Source organism: Apostichopus japonicus, chromosome 1 (assembly GCF_037975245.1).
Source record: "Apostichopus japonicus isolate 1M-3 chromosome 1, ASM3797524v1, whole genome shotgun sequence".
Taxonomy (NCBI): Eukaryota; Metazoa; Echinodermata; class Holothuroidea; order Aspidochirotida; family Stichopodidae; genus Apostichopus; species Apostichopus japonicus.
The window spans coordinates 7586829-7605000 of record NC_092561.1 but is presented as its reverse complement, the minus strand read 5'-3'; the positions used below and the strand labels follow the sequence as shown (position 1 = coordinate 7605000).

The window sequence follows — 18172 nt, the reverse complement described above, 5'->3', positions numbered from 1 at the left end:
TTTTCAAATATTTCCATGCAGAAATGAAATCAGAGACATCGAAAGTTCACGTGCAGTTCAAATTTTGAAACTTGACACTTTCTACACACTACATTCCTTGGCAAGATGGTATTTGTACTAGAATTCAAATATGTTTACTATTTCTTTTATTTATTACTTTCACGTTTTTCCCCCCGATGAGGGTTTGACAAATTGTAGACAATGAGTCTAAAGTTAAGTAAAAATTAAGAGAAAAAAAGAAAAAATTCTAAAAATTATCTAAATTCCCCATTAAAATATTTGAAAGGAGATCAAACGAGGCAACTTGTGTGTTTAACCGAAATATACTACCTTACCTCAACCCAAACTCACACACTTATTTCAGAGAAAAAATGATCCCATCTTGAACTCATTCGTGTCAGGAACACTATGAAGTTTCGTTGCATGGCTTATAATATGGCAAGGTATCATATTAAAGACGTTTTGTGCATATTATACTGCAATAAACTTCTCCCATTCTCACCCATTTTCTATCCGTTAGTATGGATCCGTAACCTCATACGTCCATTAGCATGCTTGCGTGTAAGAAAGTACACCTTTAACGGAAGCGCGCGAGGGCAGGGGTGGGGTTAAAAGAAATACGGGGTGTGTTGAGTGGTAACCTTAACCCCTCTTTTCCTATTTTAAAATATTCACTGCCTAGCTGAATTAACCGTTCCCTGTGTGGTTAATCTTAATATTTCTATCACGACTATGTTTTCACATTGGAAGGGTTTACTTACAGAAGAGCTCAACGTTGGCTTATCAGAGAAAAAAATCGGTCAGTCATTTTTGGGTAAATGACACCCCCTCTGACCAGAAATATTCACGGGACAAAGGGAAACTGGGCGAGGTAACTATGGGATGCTACTGGTAGACAAATTGGCACGTCTTATCATACTCATTCCAACTAAAGCGTAACGGTTTCCATGGTGATCGTTCAAAACCAACTTTGAGGTGGTACTCAAAAATGTGTTTATCTCTTTGGCCATGATGTCGCCATCGCTAAGCTAGCGAAGAGGTGACAAATTCCTTCTTCTCTTTTTCCCTTTTACTTCTTTTTGTGTTCTTGTTTTTGTTACATGGTTGTCTCTCTACTTGTGCCAGTACCCCCTACGTTACCCAGACCTATTGTTACAGCGTTACAACAGTGTTTGTTTGTTTTCTTCTTCTTCTTCTTCTTTTTCAGAAGCTGAGTTATCTAGTTTGCAGCATAAGTCATCTTAGTGAAACAAGGCTCTTGTGGTCTCAAAGGGCATGTAAACAAAATGTATGGAGAGCCAACTTGAACTTATCAGGAGCTCACCTGTATGTTAAAAAGTAGTGCGCCGATGATGATATTAAGGAGCGCGCCTATATATACGTTTAAAAGTAGCGCGCGTAATTGTTCAAAAGTAGCACGCCAATGTGCTGAAAGGTAGAGCGCTTATATACTCAAAAGTAGCCCGTCTATAATGTTCAAACGTAGCGCGACTAAATGTCCAAAACTAAATGTGATGTTTCTTTGGTCTTCGGCATACCATGGTCTTACGTTAGGATACACTCATATGTAATTCTCTACAGTATAATATCATACTATAACATGCTGATATATAGGCCTTTGTGGACTTTCGTGCCTGCAGGCATTCCCATGTTAGCTTTCGATATTCATGGAACGTTTACCTCTCCGCAAAAATGTATGTAGAGTAATGGCTCTGATGAGGTCACGGACCGCCGCCTCGACTTTACCGAGGAGAAAGAATAAGTTGAAGTTCCTCATTATATAAACTTAGCTCCAAAGCAACCATATACTTGAAGCTGGGGGCAAACTATTCCTAGGAGCTTTGCATGACAACAGCATTTGCAAGTGGAAATGCATTCATACTTAAGTACGAGTTATGAAATATTTCATATACTTGGCAAATTTTTGACCATATTTGACTTTCTCTCATGGAGAGCAATGCTAAATGTCCCATGATAAGCAATAACGTACAAACTCTAATTTAAAGAATATTTTGCTCCTCATTTCCCCCCAGATTCTCCGTCAGTGAACCTTGAGGAGAAGATTTCCACAAACACCGAAATCGTAGACAACCCCCTAAGGATGTAAGTCAAGAATTTTGTTTGGTCAAAGATATGCTCCTTTTTATTACCATTTTATACCTCTTGTCAAATCGTCTATTGGTACAATATTGTTAACCTTTTAATTGCCGATAGTGACCTCCGCTTTAAAGAGAAGTTGCTTCAAACATCCCCAAATTTCCGACACAGTCATATATACGCGTGCGTATCTTTACCCTTTTCTTGATAAAAGCGGGGGTGTCTTACCTCTCTACAGGTTCCACGACAAGAGTTCAAATTTGAGAAAGTGCTGAAAAAGATCCAGGGAGCTAAAGATAAGACAGCTACCTGATAGATCTATGTGGACTGAAGTTTTGTCATTCAGACTGGCTTTGATCAAAAGCGCGAACAAAAATTGTACAGCGTTACTCGGTATTTGGGGGAAAACTTAAACAGTGAATTATTTAAAAAAAAAAATTACAAAATAAAATTAAACCTACGATCTCCTCTCTTCAACCGTTTTACACCCTTCATTTGTAACCCCTCTTATCCTCCCTCTACCACCCATCTCATCACCTCTGATCGGCTCTCTAATCCCGTCTACTCCCCTCCCCTCCTCCCCCGCCCCTCTCCTCTTCTCCCCTTATAAGCTTCTTCATCCCGCCCCTCACGCGGCCCCTCACAACGGTATGTTGTTTTCTTGACTAGCGGCAAGAAACGATGAGTAATTCAATACATACATATCACACATCAAGAACAAACAGGGTTATATTATTCATTCCTATAGTATTTTAAAACTACAAAACTTTGAATAATTCTTCTAGTTTTCCATGATTGGTTTATTTTAGCAGTTTATTCTCCTCTCATCCAATTAACTTCTTAACCATCATGAAGATTTCATATTCGTGATCACATTATTTTTTATGTTCAGAATTCTCTCCTTAATCCGTTTTGAATTTGCTTTCTGCTCTCTTGGCTAGATACATCCTCGCCCTTCCCATCCCCTACCCCTCCCAGTCCAGACCCTCTTCTCTCAAACACACCCCGGCTATATAACTTACTATTCGTAATAATTTAATATATTACTATGTAATGGTTTAGCGCCTGCCAATTGTATTCTCCCCCCCCCCCCCTATTCCACCGCTTATATATATACCCTCTTCTCTCATACACACACCCATTGGCTATAATGCTTCCTTGTCGTAAACATTTAATATGTAATGTTACCGCCTACAGAGACAACCACTAATGACTTCCGGCTAATGTGATATTTCTTGTCATTTGCTGTTATCAATGACTAAGTCTTAATCACTCATCTATTGTTGTCGTACTAAAGTTTTAAACGCAAATCATCGGGACATGTCAAAATTTTGTTGATAAAAATCATTTTCTTGTTAACGGATGGCTTTTAAAAACAGAACTTTTACTGTTGACGATATATTCAAGTCCAAAAGTCGTGATATTTTCCGTTAAAATATGTCAAATGTCTTGGATTGCTCCTTTAAGACTGCATGGATGGTGACGTCCGCTTCTCATTCAAGGCATATATGTTAATTATAAAGTTTGTTTTTGTTTTGTATATTGACTTAAATTTAATTTTTTCGAATGTCAAAGAAAAAAAAAACAGAATTCAAACATGAAATCCAACAGAGGCTTGCAAGCGATAGCTAATATTTTCTCGTCCAATTTATTTCTTTTATTGTTGATGTTGTTGTTTGTGCGTACCTGTATATACGTGTGTGAGTGCCTGTGCGTGTGCGTTTGTTTTGTATTCTGACCGAGGACTTGAACAAAAGAATTTCAGGTCCTCGGTTGTGATTTCTGAAGAATCACCACGTCCTCGGAAGAATTCTATTGTATGGGGTATTGTTAAGGTTAGGGTACGTGGATTTGAACAATGGAAAATACAATCGGGTCCTCGGTCTGACATGTGTGTGTGTATGTTTCATGTATTAAGTGTTTTGACACGACACTGGGCCACTTTGTTGTCTCTTTAAATGAAATATTGTTTACAGCTAAAGTAAAATTATAAATTGCTTTATGATGCAGCAATTAAGCTTTTTGTGACAAATAAAAACTAAAAAATGTGGCGTAATTTGCAGAAATGAAATAAAACTGCTACTCATCCTCCATAGTTTTTATGACGATATAATAATTTATTGCCACATAATTATGACAAGAAGACAGTCATTATTTTAGCAGACGATGCGACTTCATGGTAACTTAATAAATATTCGAGACAAAAAAACAAAAAGTCAAATTTAAATTCCCACGGAAGTAACACTGTTAGCTGTGTTGAGCTTTTTTTCCCTTCACTTTCTTACTTTCTTTCTTTCCCGGTCAAAGAGCTGGGTTGCAACCACCCCACCAAGTCGATGACAGGGGTGTATGGAATTTTGTAAGAGCCCTCTGGTCGGCGACTTATCCACAATCTTTTTTTTTTTTTTTTTTTGAGTGGCATTCAAAGGGGTTTTGTTATTTATATTGTACACTCTTTACACAAGCGTAAATATGTCGAAAACAAGCGGAATATTAGGTTCTGTTTATTGAAATAACTGTCAGTGAGAACGTGTGTGGTGCGCAGGAAAAACAATAAAGAAGATTTACGCTGACACTATAAGTGCCTCAAATGTTGAAAAGGGGGGGCGTCTAGCATGGTGACCTTACGGGTGGGTTGATGAGGTGGCAATACGTATGTTGGTTTTGAATGTGATAAAAAGGTGATAGATGGATTAGATAAGTGTATCGTGCTCTAACTTTTCACTCTTTTTTCTCGACCTAATGAATGACGAGAAGAGGAAGGAATCTCTGAGGTGGTAACAATCGGTAAATACTATGCCCCCCATCGGGTGACTAAGAACGAGGTAATGACCCCAAAATGGAGTAAACTGTAGTAGTAATTGCATGACGGTTACATTCCTTTCCAAACCCGTTCTCTTGTCGTAAACGAGATGTCTAGAAAAGAGAAAAAATACGCGGTAAACGCCAGTCAGAGGCTAGCTGCATGTATACACGTGATGTTTCCTTCTGTCGGTCACTAATCAGTCCACTGAACGCCAAGTTTCTTACTGCCTTTCAGACTCCGATCCACCATCCCCCAACCCTCACCCGCCCCATCCACCACCCCACCCCTCCACACACACAATCTTGGTAGCTGTTGCACGTTTACGTCTATCGCAGACATCAATCATGCTTCATTGCTGTTTCTATTGCAACGCACTGTTTCCAGGGGATTCCAGGGGATTTTATTGCATAGCCATAGTAACGGCGTCTCTTAAACGTCTTATACAGTTTATATTTTTACCACCTATTTCTTTAATTTCGATTACGGCTATTTACTGACCAGAAATTACACGATTTAATTAATGCATCATTAAAAATTATATATAAGATATGATGCATATTATATATACATATATTTTTTGAAATCATTTGCAACGTGTAGTTTGTACCCACCGGCCACCCACTGTTGACAATGACCCTATAATGACTCAATCAAGTTTCCCAGCATTCGCCCATCTTTGATCCACAGGCCTTTGTTTGTTTGACTAAGCGATCGGAGAAACTACCTACCTGCCTCATAACAAGGATGCGCAGATAACACAGAGAACTCAAAAGGAGTTAGAGAAGACACTCCCTGGCTAGAGGACAAAGACAACCGAAATCGAAGATGACTTAGTCCAACTTGCGGTCTCCCTTTGATGTCACTGAGTAGTGGATCATAACATGTGTGCTAATATGTGGGCAGAATAACTTACTTTGTCATAATAGACGTGAACCATGGATAGATAGGCAAATATTATGCTATACATTACTTTGCTGATGGTTATTAATCAAGAGAGACAAATATGTGTGTATAGAGGGCGAGAGTGCAGACTATACGGAGAAGATGACAAGAAACATGTCGCTGAGTATCACAATCTCCCATTTAACGTGCGTCTTGACACATCTAACGACGTATGAGTTTTGGGAGGCCTATAACAGTCACCCCGTATACTATACAACAATCATTGACAACCCAAAAATGGCTAGGCTAAGCAATCGCAATAAAAGAGAGACTTCGGCAGAGTTTAGTGCTTGTATGTCACAGCCCACAGCCCCCCCCCCCCCTTCACCCAAAAGGAGCCGCAACACCCAGCAGGAATCATCTGTCTGTACCAATGTTGATGTTGTTGTTGTTGTTGTTGTTATTGAAGTTGATTTTTGTTTCCAAGGTGTTTTCCTTTGGACATACAACTTGGTTCATATGCAGAGTGTTCCTTTAAAAGTGCACCATATAAAGATGACGTCATCTTCCGTGTTCAAGACTCATTTCTCCTTTAATTTTCAATAGAATTTTTTTTAAATTCTAAATCACAGGTTGACCGATCTATCGCCCAGACATATTTGTTAAATTAGTGTTGAGTTATTGCTCAAAGCTTAGATTATATCAAATACAAGGGGGGCAGAAACTTTGATTAATTCAATGAAAATTGTAAAACTAGAATTGTGACTTGTTTAGAAATCGGAACTTATGGTGTGAACTAGAATACTGTGTGAATCAACAAAACGTGTCGACGATTTAGCAGAATAACAGGTCATTCTCTTGTATAAGAAATGTATGTTCATTTTAAGAGTTCAGGGTTAATGTTTGTGATATCGAAAAACAACGAACGTAAGCGAAGTATGAACCACTATTATGACACGAATGTAACCGAAATAACAGCAATGTCTACTTACAAGGTAATTCACGAGTTTATGGCAAGCCAACAGGGCCATAACCGTTCTCCAATATGCGTACTGGCTTTTCAGTCATGTGATACGTTTATCAACGCGCCGTCGCAAATTCGACGATGCTTCTCATCGAAATTTAAAACAACACGATGTTTGTGGTAACATTACCAAGTTGGTATAACTACGTACGAAAACGTTTACGCACTAGTTTTGGCGGGAATCACAATTAAAGAAACTTCTGGTAATAATTGTTTACGCTTACACAATAACTGGACACAAAACACGTAACTATCTATACCATGCATTACACTCGCAGAAATACGTACTATTGGAGTCTGGTGCGCGTTGTCGAAGATCTATGACGCTTTCTCGAAAGATGTTGCTATGCAACGGAAAATATAGTGGCGCCCTTTCGGATTAAGAGCGAACCCGTAATAGTTAAAGCTAAATGGGTTCTTTAATTAAAGTATCATGCTCCATTAAGGGCCGAAATTAATCCGGCGGATTACTGTTCCTCAGGAAGAGTACACAAAAAAAAAGTGTTGTGGCGCTGTTTCAAAATTGATATGTTTTGTACCAGCAAGCGTCTTTACAAATTGTAACGATCTTTGCATGCATATAGGAAAACGTGTCCCTTTCGAATCTGAAAGGAACCTAAGGAAGGGATTACTCACTTAGTACTCTAGTTCTGAATGGTCAGTGGTTTCAGGCGCGGATCTAGGGATGTGGGGTGAACCACTCCCCCACCCCCCCCCCCCACAAAAACACACACACTATACACGCCACACAGATTGCGCAAGTTCAGATAAAATGATATTAATGAGCTTCACCAAGCGTTGTGGCGCTGTTTCAAAATCGATATGTTTTGTACCAAGTGTCTTTACAATTATTTGTTACGATCTTTGTGGGTATATAGGAAAACGTGTCCCTCAGTCTTGAATCTGAATGGAACATGAGGAAGGGATTGATCACTTAGTACTCTAGTACTGAATGGTCAGTGATTTCAGGCGCGGATTCAGGGGTGTAGGGTGAACCACTCCCCCACCCCCCCCCCCACACACACACATCCACACCTTTCAACCTCACACACATATAATAAAAGATCAAAATAAGTAATGTACCCATTGACTTCTAAAATTTTAATGTTTCTCTAAAGGAGGACCGCTTAACCTCCCTTCATCGGTTCGATTTCAATGAGGATACACCCCATTCTTATAAAATCCTGGTTCCGACCTTGAATTAAGCTTGACATTCACTCAATGTCGCCTTTTGGATGATATAAACTGAGGTTTTATTAGTCGTGCAGACAAATCTTTCCGACCAAAAATCAACGGATCCATTCCCAGTATTGAAATGATTTTTCAACAAATTGGCTTTTTTTTCATTTACATTGTTGATTAATTTTTCAACATGCCTTGTCTTGATCCATCCATTGGTGGGATATATATATAAAATACGGATATTTATTCTCATTTTTGTTTTATTTCATCTTTACATTACGTAACAATCTTTGATATCTCAAAAGAACTACCCCATTGAATTACCTCTTGAGATTATACTATATGCCTACTTGAATTTAGTCTTGAATTCTGCATTGATCAAATATTACATATCTGATCCGTATTAAAGGATGACTTAAGACAGGAATTTTGTCTTGCGATGTCATTTGTCGAAGCAAACATAAATAAATTAAAAAATTAAAAAAATTGATCGCTAGTTATGTTTCGATAGCTATTCTTGTTTTCAAGATATACCGGTACACCTTTTAAAATTATGCCAAATCTCTGCAATGCTCCTTTAAAGCTAACTTGATGATGACGTCAGATCTTCGGTGCACGGACCGTATTGTCGATCTTTTCATCCATTGTTTTATCATTTCTAGTAACTCAATGAAAATGTTGTGCATGTTCTACTCAATGCGCGAATACCACTCGCGCTGATATGATTCGTGATATATAATGAATCAGTTAGCCGTCTGGATTCAACGATATTGACTCTGTGGTAAACAATGATGTCCACAATGAGCTTCGGTTGTTAAGCCATAAAAGTACACGAGAAACTCTCGTTCAGACTTCGTATATACTAAGTGATCAATCGGTATTAGCAATACGACGAATTGACTTGAAGACCTGGCGACAAGAAATTGGATTGCCCTTTCTCTCCTTTTAGTGTAACCCTATATGAGAAGATCATTATTACAATCATATTCTCATAGAAACTATCAGGGGACTATACGTGAAGAAAATGACCTGGCAAAATTAAGCACTACCGTATTATTCATCGACTTAAAATAAGGAACGCACTTGGCTCAGAATACTTGCTTTCGAATGAATAACTAATTGTGCATTTGATCAAAGTGTATTCGTTTTCAATGATTTTGTAAATATAATTTTATAGGTTCAGAAATGATTTCGCCAAACAGGACTGGTATATATTAATCGATTTATTTAGCGTACAGTTGAATGATGGCCTCCCTTTCCTATAGTTTATATATATATATATATATATATATATATATATATATATATATATATATATATATATATATATATATGTATATATATATATATATATATATATATATATAAACATAAACATATACATATACATAAATATAAACATAAACATATACATAAATATAAACATAAACACACATATATTTATTTGTATATATATATAAACATAAACACACATATATTTATATGTATATATATATAAACATAAACATATACATACACATATACATAAACATATACGTAGGCCTTAACATACGTACGCATATATAAATACGCATATCAAGATATACATATGCATATATATAGACATATACATATACACATAGGCCTATATATATATACATATAGATATCGGTCAACATATACAATTTTTAGGAATATTTATACTTGTCTCTTCTCTTTCTATTTTAAAATTTCAACGTCTGAATGAGAATTGCCTGTAGCAATGCTATTGGACTGTCAATGTGTTTGCGTCTATTAATGTCATGACATTTTTCACTCCTCTCACTCGACAGGGCGATTATATAGTGTTACTTATATCAGCCTACGCGACGAAGTATACTTCCCGGCCTTCTCTGACATCAATCAGGTTTAAAAAAAAAAAAACTTCCACCGAAGACTGAAAATAAACCGAATTTTTATAGCTTTCATACGATATTTTTGTATAAACACCACTAAACCAGGCGTAATAAACAAGCATTTAAATGCCCGAATTACGTCTCTCAGTCACAGACGGTCTCTCTCCGTGTACACTCGGAAATGACGCGTATGAGACACATTCGTGACGTCATCAAGCGAAGCTTTAGGTGTTCTATTGAACTTTGTGCAGCGTTGGTAATACCGCCTCTCACTCATCGCAAAACTAATTTAGCTTCGCTGTCTCTGTACGTGGTACAAATTATTGTTGTGCGCTGTTTACGAATTTGGGATTTGACTAAGTTTGCTTATTGCCGTATGTATTTATTAGAAGGCAACCACATCGCATGTGATAGTTTGACATATATCGGCAGCATTGCTTCTCTCGTCTTCATTTTTGAAATTACTTTTTTGCTCGCTCGTTCGTTACTTAATTTCACCGAAGTCTATCCCTATACAAAATGTTGATATATCCTGTTATTTACTTTAAAAACAAAACTTCATATTGCAGCCTATATTACTTTCATAATAGATGCATACCTAAAATCCTGTTTTGCATAGACATGTTCGGGACCTGATGGGTGCTGTTCTTGTCATTAAACCGGTAGGTTTAATGAACCAACGAGGTCCACCTTCTCAGGTGGGAGCTGAGGAGGGGGTGGTACACCTTACCAAACTGTTAGTGACATATATGGTTTATCACATACCCCACGTACACATGCACATGGTGTTAATTATGTGTGAAGTGAAGGGTCAGGTGAGAAGGGTCAGGTGAGTACAGCCTCGGGATGTGGTCAATCAGGGGAGCTCGGGGAAATATGCGATAAAGAAACATATATTGTCGTTTTTACATCACAATTAACGAAAACTAATGAGTTCAAATGTGTGTGTGTGGTGGGGGGGGGGGGCTCGGTAACAAGATTGACCCTCGGGGCCAGACCTAGTTCTAGACTTTCGCTTCAGGCAATCGGATGAAACATTTGTTTTTACATTTTTAATGACAATATTTAAACTACCCAATCTTTGTAGAGGTCAAGAGGTCTAATTTCCATGTCTCCAAGAACGTCACACCACATCCTATTAAGTTCAGCACAAAACCTAAAAAGAGTTTGAAATTGTACTCGGTACATGCAACCTGTACTTATAACTAAACAAGTTAAATCTGCATACAGATTCACACATTACACGGTAAAGATTCATATATCTTACCGGCTTTTCAAATGATGAGTATTATGTTAAATTTACTAAAATAACTTGTTTTTACGACTTCCCTTTTCCCCCTCATGTTCTGGGATATAAATTTTTGTAACTTGCATACCTCCCCTTTGTAGGTTAAATTTACAACCTAATTATTCAAAGTGAAAAGCAGTGAGAGAAAGTGTGTAACCCGACCGCTTGAAATCTTAACTTGAAAATATAAAATGGGGGCGCTCTGCTATCCCTCTGTCGACGAAGTCATGGTATTATACTCTATGCAACAAGTAACTCCCATCACGTACGATATAAATGCACCCTCTCTATAAAACACGTGTTATAACACTTAAATATACACCACAAATATTATGAAAGCAAAAAACAACAATTCAATTACAATGAATACCGTGAAAAAATTTTTTAGACAGACATACCTTTCATCTTAGTAACAAAAAGAAATATGTTTGCCTCGAAGAGCTATCCCTGCGAAAGTGTAAACCAGATGTAAAGTTGAACTCGATTCATCCAAAGAAGATGATCAACGTGTAAAGAAGAACACCACCGTATACGCGTGCACGTTTTGTCGTAGAACACTAACTAAATATAGTAAGCTTTAAGTACCCTCGTCCAAAGTATCCGTCGCCGCCACAAGTCCATCCAACTTCCAATACCAGACTGCCTGGTATCCATTCCAAGACCGGTTCATTTGTACTAGCGCTGCACTTCATTTACAATTGTCGGCGCCAATCCGTTTCTCAGTTTGGGTACATTATCACCGTAGCCACCCGACAGACTCCCTTAGAAGACTACGACGGCTCCGTTCAGACTGTCTAATAGGCGTGTTCACAGGACATGCTCGTAAAGGCCAATAAAGACCATTCGTTTTTAATTTGTGTGCCTTCCGATCTCCTTACCATTTCGTTTCACATTTTTTTTTCTTTTTCTCGGGCAAAAGTTTCTAACAAAATCACTACTCTCCCAGGGCAGTGTGTCTGGCGTGCCTTGGCTCTTATATTCACTCACTCATTCGTTCGTCTTTTTCTATCTTTTTTTTTTTTTTTTTGGCCGTTCTACTCCTCTGTCTATCTATCTCTCTCTCCTTCTCTTAGGTTTGTTTTACAACCTATTGAGTCCAGAAAGTCCTTAGAGAGTTAATAGGCCTTTAACTCTGTTAGTATATATCGATAAGACGTACTGGTGTTGATACTTGACCTCGTTTAAAATCTCAATTTCTTCGGCCCTTTTGCCGTGAGATTTAAAGAAGGCAACAGAAGAAAAAAGAAGGTAAAAAAGAAAAGAAAAGGAAAACGTGGTGCGAAAGGAGAATCTCTTAGACGATATCTATTTCGAAAATGTCTAGACCTCCGTACTACATTTTTTTCCCCATCTTACTGTCCAGCCTTTTTGTTTATTTCTCAATCGATCGATGTTGTGGAGTCTGTGGGCGGGAGGGTAAAAATCGAAGGGCGAAACCGCGCGTACTGGGACGGACCGACAACCGCCCTTCATAAGCCCACTCGCATGTTTTCTATACTATAAACAAAACAAAAAAATTCATTTCCTAGTCTGTCAAGAAATAAGGGCACGATGCCGGAATTGTAGAGGCCAGTTTGGGGCAACTAAAGTACTGTTTGTTTAGATACTCGTGTTGCCATTTATTAATAAATGCATCTTACTAAGTATTACATCTGGGAGTTGTAACGAGATAAGAATAATTTCCTGTTTATATAGAACATTTTTATGTTCAACAGAGAAAATATCCAAAAGCGACATTGTCTCCGTCTGCCGTTGCAGTCTGTTTTATTTTTATTCTCTTTTTCTTTGCGATGCGTTTTAATTATTTTCGGGTAAAAGAAAGATTTTCAAAGTCAAGATCAATCCAATTTCGATGTGTCGTCAGAGGAATCTACTACGAAGAACTGTTCATGAAAAAGGGGGGGGGGGATACCGTCTGCTAACTGCTCATTGTTTCTTTCTCTGTTAAGTCTCCCCTCCAATTCCCTGCGTCTTCCTTCCCTCCTCCCCTACCCCAGTCAAAATCCTTTTTTTCTTCTGTAAATGTTGCCAACAAAAGAAAGTTATATATATATATAGATAGATAGATAGATAGATAGATAGATAGATAGATAGATAGATAGATAGATAGATAGATAGATAGATAGATAGATAGATAGATAGATAGATAGATAGATAGATAGATAGATAGATAGATAGATAGATAGATAGATAGATAGATAGATAGATAGATAGATAGATAGATAGATAGATAGATAGATAGATAGATAGATAGATAGATAGATAGATAGATAGATAGATAGATAGATAGATAGATAGATAGATAGATAGATAGATAGATAGATAGATAGATAGATAGATAGATAGATAGATAGATAGATAGATAGATAGATAGATAGATAGATAGATAGATAGATAGATAGATAGATAGATAGATAGATAGATAGATAGATAGATAGATAGATAGATAGATAGATAGATAGATAGATAGATAGATAGATAGATAGATAGATAGATAGATAGATAGATAGATAGATAGATAGATAGATAGATAGATAGATAGATAGATAGATAGATAGATAGATAGATAGATAGATAGATAGATAGATAGATAGATAGATAGATAGATAGATAGATAGATAGATAGATAGATAGATAGATAGATAGATAGATAGATAGATAGATAGATAGATAGATAGATAGATAGATAGATAGATAGATAGATAGATAGATAGATAGATAGATAGATAGATAGATAGATAGATAGATAGATAGATAGATAGATAGATAGATAGATAGATAGATAGATAGATAGATAGATAGATAGATAGATAGATAGATAGATAGATAGATAGATAGATAGATAGATAGATAGATAGATAGATAGATAGATAGATAGATAGATAGATAGATAGATAGATAGATAGATAGATAGATAGATAGATAGATAGATAGATAGATAGATAGATAGATAGATAGATAGATAGATAGATAGATAGATAGATAGATAGATAGATAGATAGATAGATAGATAGATAGATAGATAGATAGATAGATAGATAGATAGATAGATAGATAGATAGATAGATAGATAGATAGATAGATAGATAGATAGATAGATAGATAGATAGATAGATAGATAGATAGATAGATAGATAGATAGATAGATAGATAGATAGATAGATAGATAGATAGATAGATAGATAGATAGATAGATAGATAGATAGATAGATAGATAGATAGATAGATAGATAGATAGATAGATAGATAGATAGATAGATAGATAGATAGATAGATAGATAGATAGATAGATAGATAGATAGATAGATAGATAGATAGATAGATAGATAGATAGATAGATAGATAGATAGATAGATAGATAGATTTGGAAATTGTCCGCATTGGCTGCACATAGACCTACTTCACTGCATAACTATACAAATGTCCAACCAACAAAAATGTGAACTTATGCCATTGGTTTCTACCTTCACTGTATGAATATATAAGTGAAAATTATCACGTCGTTACCTGTTAGGTAACGTTCATCTACTGTCTGTTAATAAAATTCTGGCTTCATCATTTTCAACGTTCAGTGTCTGAAATAAGGTATTACTAATATTTTACTTTTCCTTTTGCGATGATTTTGATAATATTTCAGAAAAGATGATAAATAAACATATTGTGCACGTTCAATAGATATAAGTTGCTGTTTACGCACTGTCCGTTTTCCGTTGATTTATCCGAAATGTATTATAATTAAATATATTATATTGCGTTTTCCTTGTAGTACAGGTACGGACCCAGGGTGTGTGAGGGTGTACACCACCCGACCTCCTCCCCCTCCCCCTCCCACCCCACACACACAAACATACCACTCCAAACCTCTACAAAGAGCTAAAGTAGTTACTAATACAGTCTTGCCCGTAGACCTGATTATAAACCTAATGTAACACTAAATTTGTCGCAGAATGCACCATTTCAAGTCTACGATGTTAACTTCTTACCACGGGGATCGACCGTCCCCCTCCCAGACACATACCTCAGTGATACAGCCCCTCCTTATAGAATCCGGAATGAAACCCCTGATACACCCTACAACCCTCGCTCCCCACTAATCCCTCGAATCTCACATTAAGAGCTTGAAAGTTTTGTGTCGAAGTCTCCTTTGAAAAGTTTCTTGTTACTCCTTACGCATGATGTGCTACACACCTCACTCATACACTCCCTCCAACCATTCACCTTTTGCCTCTCCCTGTCTCACTACTCCTCCTCACTCCTCACCAACCCGCCCCGCCCCTACCCTCCTCATCCTTCCCCTTACCGTCACCTTCGTTATCACTGTCAAATACGGTATACGATGCATATACATTTACAGTTTATTTCCCACGTACAATAAAAAGAAAACAAATTGACCGAATATATGGCACGTAACATCTTCCTTAGATGTACCATGCTGCAATTGACCGGCTGTACTCGAGACGTTGAAAAACAAATATCGAGGCGTCGTTATATGAAGGATTCGTTCAATTTCGTGGCATAGTCTATACTATGTAAAGATATTACTTGTAGCTACCTCCGTCCTCGATTTGAAAGCAAAAATTTGAAGAGTGTTTTATTCTTCGGGAGATCGCCTTTGCCATGCATTGGTACGGTGATAGTACCTTGAGATTAATGGGTACGTGACATACATATAATAAACTGCAAGATTGGAGAAAAACAAAAAAATTAAGAATCGCTCGCCATGTCTTATGTTAAGCTTTAGCTTGGCGTCTCGGAGACGATGTGTTTTCGATTAAAATACCAAAATGAACTTGACGGTTGTAGTATGGTCATGATATTGTGGGTCAGCTATTGTTGAAACTGAAAATGGACGTATCGCAGGGTTTTTTAATTATGTGGGTGTTTATTTGACGAATATCGAGATTTGATTTTTATCTATGGGTGTTTCCTGTGAGAAGGTTACTGTTTAGTGGGTATGATCTTGAGTGGGTGTGGTATTGAGTAGGGTGTGGTTCTTGAGTAAGGTGGGGTTAGGGGTCAACAGGTAAGGGATGAGAGGAAGGAAAGAATATCGTGAGTGTGTTTGTTTGTATTTTCTTGGTTTTTTTTTTTACCTTAAAAGAATCTTTTTCGGCCTCGTAATGGTCAACAATTTTACCAAACCCACCGAATATTAATTAAAATAATGTTGTAATTTAGGCAAACTTAGACACCCACTAGTGGTAATTATTCAGCAAACGGAAGTCAATTAGTCAACAAGTAAATTTGGAACTGACGGAATAGATTATTTAGAAAGATCCTTGACCGTTTATAGTCAAACTACAGAACTGTATTGATTTGGTATTCTAGTATCAGAAAGTATCGAAAGCAAAATGTTATAAAAAGCTGACCTTTTCAGGAAGGGGAGGTACCTTCTATGTACGGTAAAGGGGGGGGGGGGCGGTGGTGGAGGGACTGAAATGTATGGGAGGAGTATTCGGGTAAGGGTCAGTACGGAAAGGTGAATGGGTGATGTAGTTTGGATAAGTGTATAATGGGATATTGTAAGGGGTAAAGATGGGTAAGTGGCTCAGTGTGTTAGTGGTGTCATGGGCTGATAATTTTAACAAGTTCGTGAGTAAAAATGGGTAAGTGGATAGGGTCAGTTGTTGAAGGCCATTTGAGTTGGCGCGAAGCGTACAAGAAAATTTTGGTTGAAAATGCCTCCCAGATCGCTGGAAATGGCACTTCCCAGGCCTTGTAAGTTGCATCTTAGCATTTTCTCTTTTGAAATTACTAGCGATATCATAAAAACATTTAAAAAAAAATTAAAAATATGCTCAAGGGAGGGCGGCTACCGCCTTCGCCCCCCCCCCTGGCTACGCGCCTGATTATAGGTAAGCATTCGATGAGTTGGTTATAGTGGGGTAGTGAGTAATTGTCATCAAGGAATGGAATAAGGGGAGTATGGCGAGGAGGTAAAAGGTATGGTTGGGTAAGTAAGCTGGGTAATGGATAGGTCATGGTTATAGGAGGTGTAGAGGGTGTAGGACGTATACAATTAACATATACCTCTCGGCAATACATGCAGGTGAAACAGCTTAAGTGAACTTAAATATGATTGATCGTTTATGTCATGACATCATACTTCTTCACGATACATATACTTGCTGCTCATGGTAGTGAAGAAACTCTTCTTGTTATGAACATTAATTATGTATGAAATATAACTTTAAAAAATTGTCAAGTTAAAATATAACAAACGATAAGAACAGGTCAACATCCTCTTGTGCAAAATATAAATACATGTATGGTTCCAGCTTAATTTACATAGTAAAATCTGGGCTCAGTGAGGTGGATTGTTTCAGAGCAAACAAGATTGGACCTGTTAAGGGGAGGGATGGGGCGGTTTCGGGTCGGGCGGCGGTTGATAATTTGGTTTTAATGAGAAAATAAAACGGCCAAGTAGTTTGAAAATTACAGAATGGTGAAACGCAGCAGCAAGACCTGAAAACAAAATTTCTTAATCTTACGGAAACTTTTTTAAAATATTTTTTACCTATCTAGTAATGCTATTGAATATCGTCACCAAGAAGCATATAATAACAGATTTGAAAAAAAGTTTCTTGTTCACTTTGGAAAATAAAGAAGAATCGTTAAATCTGTGTTCAGATACAACAGACAAGTTGAAGAACAGCATATGTTGGTAGTGGACTTTCAGTAAGTCTAAGAATTGTCAATATGATTAGCAATTCAATTGGCTAGAATACCTAATTGTTAATTTCGTGAAATTCAAGCCCATGGTATGATGACTCATTAATTCCCGGTGGTATGCTACTTCCTGTTTGTCCAGACACGGTGGCTAGAGTCATGTGACCTGGGAATTATTGATCTTCCGACAGTGACAACAATAAATTAATGAATATATTAAGAGCATTATTTGTTTGCAACAAGGCGTTTTCAAAATTACTTGTATATCGCGGACTATCGTCAAAAAACTTCAAAACAGAAATCTCATTACAAAAAAATGAAGAAAAAAGGAAAGAAAATGGACAAAAATG

The 18172-nt window shown here is 37.2% G+C and overlaps 1 protein-coding gene and 1 long non-coding RNA gene across 4 annotated transcripts in view; one reads left to right on the top strand and one right to left on the bottom strand.

The window, feature by feature from the left end:
- Window positions 1-11770, bottom strand: part of LOC139965959 (uncharacterized) — a 49575-nt gene extending 37805 nt beyond the window's left edge. For 2 of the 3 annotated variants that reach the window (XM_071968638.1, XM_071968643.1), the window contains exon 1: window positions 11552-11770. In XM_071968638.1, coding sequence (XP_071824739.1) covers window positions 11552-11558 — 7 coding nt within the window. In that variant the 5' untranslated portion in view covers window positions 11559-11770. Of the gene's footprint in view, window positions 1-6777; window positions 7050-11551 lie in introns of those variants that run through there. The other variant, XM_071968641.1, reaches the window with a different exon arrangement.
- Window positions 1468-6404, top strand: LOC139980078 (uncharacterized). Its single transcript, XR_011797516.1, has 3 exons — window positions 1468-1567; window positions 2034-2103; window positions 5591-6404. It is a non-coding gene; the product is annotated as an uncharacterized lncRNA (long non-coding RNA).
- Window positions 11771-18172: the final 6402 nt, after the last annotated feature.